This window comes from Atta colombica, unplaced genomic scaffold (assembly GCF_001594045.1).
Source record: "Atta colombica isolate Treedump-2 unplaced genomic scaffold, Acol1.0 scaffold276, whole genome shotgun sequence".
Lineage (NCBI taxonomy): Eukaryota > Metazoa > Arthropoda > Insecta > Hymenoptera > Formicidae > Atta > Atta colombica.
Window position 1 is genome coordinate 354,301 of NW_017259377.1, and position 4,383 is coordinate 358,683.

General features: G+C 29.3%; 1 protein-coding gene across 1 annotated transcript in view; it reads left to right on the forward strand.

Moving 5' to 3' along the window:
• Positions 1-1,708, forward strand: part of LOC108689756 (fatty acyl-CoA reductase 1-like) — a gene marked incomplete at its 3' end in the record, with an annotated part of 9,296 nt that extends 7,588 nt beyond the window's left edge. The window contains exons 7-8 of the mRNA XM_018196687.1: positions 53-292; positions 1,451-1,708. Of these exons, the coding sequence (XP_018052176.1) occupies positions 53-292; positions 1,451-1,708 (498 nt within the window). The remainder of the gene's footprint in view (positions 1-52; positions 293-1,450) is intronic.
• Between the last annotated feature and the right edge of the window lie 2,675 nt (positions 1,709-4,383).

Consider the following 4,383-nt stretch of genomic DNA (forward strand, 5'->3'; position numbering starts at 1 on the left):
GGCCATTACTTCTATTTCTTATTGTTTATTTAAATACAGATTTATGTTTTAGGCGGATTAAAGACATGTTAATTTATAATTTCGCACCGCCAGTTGATGGCCCTACTTGGAATGAATACATTTATGCACTACTTGACATCAATAAAATGTATCCCTTGCGTAGTGCCATGTACTTACCATTAATGACTTTCTTCAAACATGAGATACCATACAGATTTTGCGTTTGGTTCGGTCACTTCCTTCCTGCTTTACTTTTGGATGCCGCCAGTATCTGTATTGGACGTAGCCCGAGGTATAAAGCAAAGGCCATTGCACATAAAAGTTCCAATCGTAATTATAAAATTGTAAAAAGCAATAAATTGATTGGCTACTGCATCGGGGCCAAGCATTGCTGCGTCTCGTGTGCAAAAGCAACGCGAGTGAAATGTTATAATCATGGTGGAAGGGATAACATGATGCAGTTATATAGTGTCTCTTTAAATCCCTCTCTGTCTATGGATGTTCTTATTGATAAGTTTCAAGAGCGTTTTTTTCAAATGCGTTCCCATTTACGCATGAAGCGCATGATGTATCGTTTTATCCTTTATTATTTGGTAAACAGCGAGAGCAAGTGATGCATCATGTGCTTTGTTCGTAATTCGGGAAGCACTCAAGAACTTCAACTGTGAAACGCGAAACATGGAGCGGTATTCATAGTCCGTTTTTATTTTAAAACTGTCTTAATATAATGTCTTAAGATGTTAATATAATCTTCGGATTGACTTATAACATCTTAAGATTTTACCTACGATATCTTAAATGTAAGAATCGATTATGAATAGACCTTTATCGCGTTGTGAAATTAGTTTTGAATTTTTTCTTGCACAAGGAAATATTGGTAGTTTTTCCTGCCACTGAATCACACAGCCTTGATAGGTTTTCTGTTATATCTATAATATTTCCTTTAAATCTCTTACAATTATAACTAAAATTTTTATGTGCATTAGCCTTAAATATAAATACTGTGTCTTTTATGGGTTGCATTCACTACTACAACTCATTGAGCGCTCAGTGAACGGTGATACTGAATGCACTCGTTTAAGCCTAGTTCTTAAGAATTAACTCATTGTGCATTTTTTAACCTAAGTACAACTCGTTTCTCATCTCTTTCCAATTCTAGAATACTAGAAGTTGAACTTTGGTTAATAGTTAATCGTGAGTTATGGAACTGGGCCTTAATGTACAGCCGGTCACAGAAAGGTTGCAACATCATGGATCCACAAATAAGAATTAATCGCTAGTTGAGTAGGCTGCATTCCGAAACCCATCTAAAAAAGTGTTGCAACCTTTCTGTGACTAGCTGTATGTACCATAATGGTTTCTATTTAAGTCAAATAAAATTATATTAATAAATTTATATTAATAATTAATAATAATATGAACAATTTTAACAATATTCAATATATTTCAGAATGTGGAAATTGTATATGAAGGTAGACAAATTTTGTAAAGCAATCGTACCTTTTTGTGACACAGAATGGACTTATTCTATCGATAATATTCAATCAATGTGGGATAATCTCAATGAGGGGGATCAAAAATTATTTAAGTTTAACATGGTGGAATTTAATTGGACAGAATACTTAATTAATCATTATCAGGGCATGCGGCTCTATCGACTTAATGAAAATGACAGTATGTTGAAAGTTAGTCGTACGAAATATGCAAGGTAATAAATCTCACTTTCAATTAATCTTTCCAGTTTAAGTTTATTTATAGACAAAATATTTAATTTCAGATTTTATTGGATACACCAAATCATCAAAACTATACTTTTCTTTATAATCTTTTGGATCATCTGGTTTATGTTTAGAAAAATGTTCGAATAATATTTACTTTAAGTATGATATTTGTTATCTTGTTATTATATATAAACTTTAATTTATAAGATCTTCAGTAATATTTTTTAACATTGTTTTTAAATAAAGTAATAGTACCGTATATGGTCTACTTAAGTTTTTGTAATCTTTGTTGAGTCTTAAATTAAAAATTGATGGTTAAATTCAAAAGAGAGAATCTTTTTGAACATTAAAAAATATAAAACATTTCAAATACTTAAATAAGTTTTAATTTGAAGAAAAAATTGTAGCATTTGATCCATATTGGGTACACATAAAAATAGAAGAAATCGCAAATCCAAGATAGACTATAAAATACGGTTATTTTATATCAATCTATTTTAAGTAAATGGAATTAACTATAATCAGTTATATCATTTGATATACGTAGTGTTTGAAATTTAAATATTAAAACTTCAGGAGCGTGTAGAGAATCGATAAATTATGAAAAAAGATCGTGTAGAGATACATTCGTTTTTGCTTCGATTTGGAGAAAATCGCAATAAAGAAAAACGCAATTTTTATTTGTGTGTTTTCTCATTACTTACTCGCATTGTTCACTTTGCATTTATTCACTTGCTTAATATAGATATTACTCAAAATATTGACCCTGCAGCAATACAAATATTGCATCTAGTACGCGGAAACAGCTTATATTCTTCATTTTCTCCTTGGGGAGTCTGTTGTGGCAATATTACATACTATACTGCTTGTAGAGCAGGCGCTCGTAAAGGCGTACGTCAGAACAGAGAGAAACCTAAAAGAGATATGACGGCCTAAAACTTGTAATCGCAAAATGCTGCCTTACACTACTGTCTCCTGACAAAGTGAATATAAGCTACATATCAAGGTCCAATTTTCAAGGCTGCAGATGATAACTCGATATTTGGTTCGTATAATTCGTGCTACATTCACAAAATTGGCTCAGAAATATTCATCTCTGCAATCTTATAAGGATGTGATATTTATTTTGTTTAAACATATTAACATTAAAGTTATATTACACTCTTTTTTTTTACAAATGTGCTAATATTTATATTTCGAATAATAATGAACTCTATACATATGAAAGTTGTATTTCAAGCATTCTATTTCTATTAAACACATTTTTATAATTTATTTACTTTATTTGTTATTATTTTTTATTACAATAATTTGAAAAGCATATAATGACAAAATTAATCTTTTTTTTGTATAAGTACTTTAAGTATTTTAAAATGCAATTATAAGTTTCATTGCGACGCAAAAATTAGGTGTTTAATAAAATAAGATAATAATATAATTTATTAACAATAAAACAATGAAAAGAATCGTTGATGAGTGAAGCTAGTTAATTATGTGCTTGTCCTTATCAATTTTTATACACAAATATTTAAATAATGTTATGAGTTTTAATTTAAAATACTTTATTTATTTATAGAACAATATAACTATGCGATTTCTGCATCGCAGTGAAATTTTACATAATATCCAAACAACTCAAAGTTTAAAATTATGATATAAGATGTTTTTAAGTTGTTTTTTTAAATTCAACGAACGTCTTTCGATTTTAAACTTTTTTGGTTTCTTGTCTTCAACATCTTGTCTTCTCTCTTTATACAGAAAAGTTGAGCTTTTTTTTAATTATCTTATAATATATACATTTTCATACATCTCCATTAGAACACAAGTAAAGAAAATGATTTTTTTAAATAAAATTATTTATTGTGTTATTACACAAAAAGCATAGAATATAATTACTACTTTCATGAAATGATTATCCTACTGAATCCATTTTCAGTGTCACTAATTCTAGAATTAAATCTTTTATTCATCAAGACACATCAAAACACTGTAACAATGACGTGGAGGATGAAAATGTAAGGAAGAATTGGTTCACAGTTTCCTATTTGCCTGCAATTTTTGATAAATTCAAAAATATAACGAGGGACATGAATGCGAATTTTTTGTTACTATAGCATCAATAAATTAGATGATATCATAAAAAGCTATGAGGACAGACTCCCTTCAAGTTCCAACAAAAATGTTTATAAAATAGAATATTGAAATTGTGATGCAACCTATGTTGGACAAATAGGGCGTTTATTAAAAACAGGAGTTAAAGAAAAACATAGAAATGACATCAAAAATCTTTCTGTGAAATTATGATCTTGCAACATAGATTAGAACACAGCACATGAATTTGAATAGGAGAACATAAAAATCTTAGATAGAGAAATACAATTGAGTAGAAGATTCATTTCGGAAATGCTGCATATTCGATTGCAATCAAATGTTTGAATTTGCAATCAGACACGAAGTTTCTGCACTATTCTTATGTGAACATTTTAGAGAAATTCAAGCAATGACATTATATACTCATCTTTGTTTTATTACAATGGTATGACATTTTGTACATTTCCACGGACGTGGCGCTTAGATTTTTGACAATTATTGCTCCTCTGACTTCTATCTCGATAACACATATTTGTCGATTACATATTATGTATTGTTCATTTTATAAAGT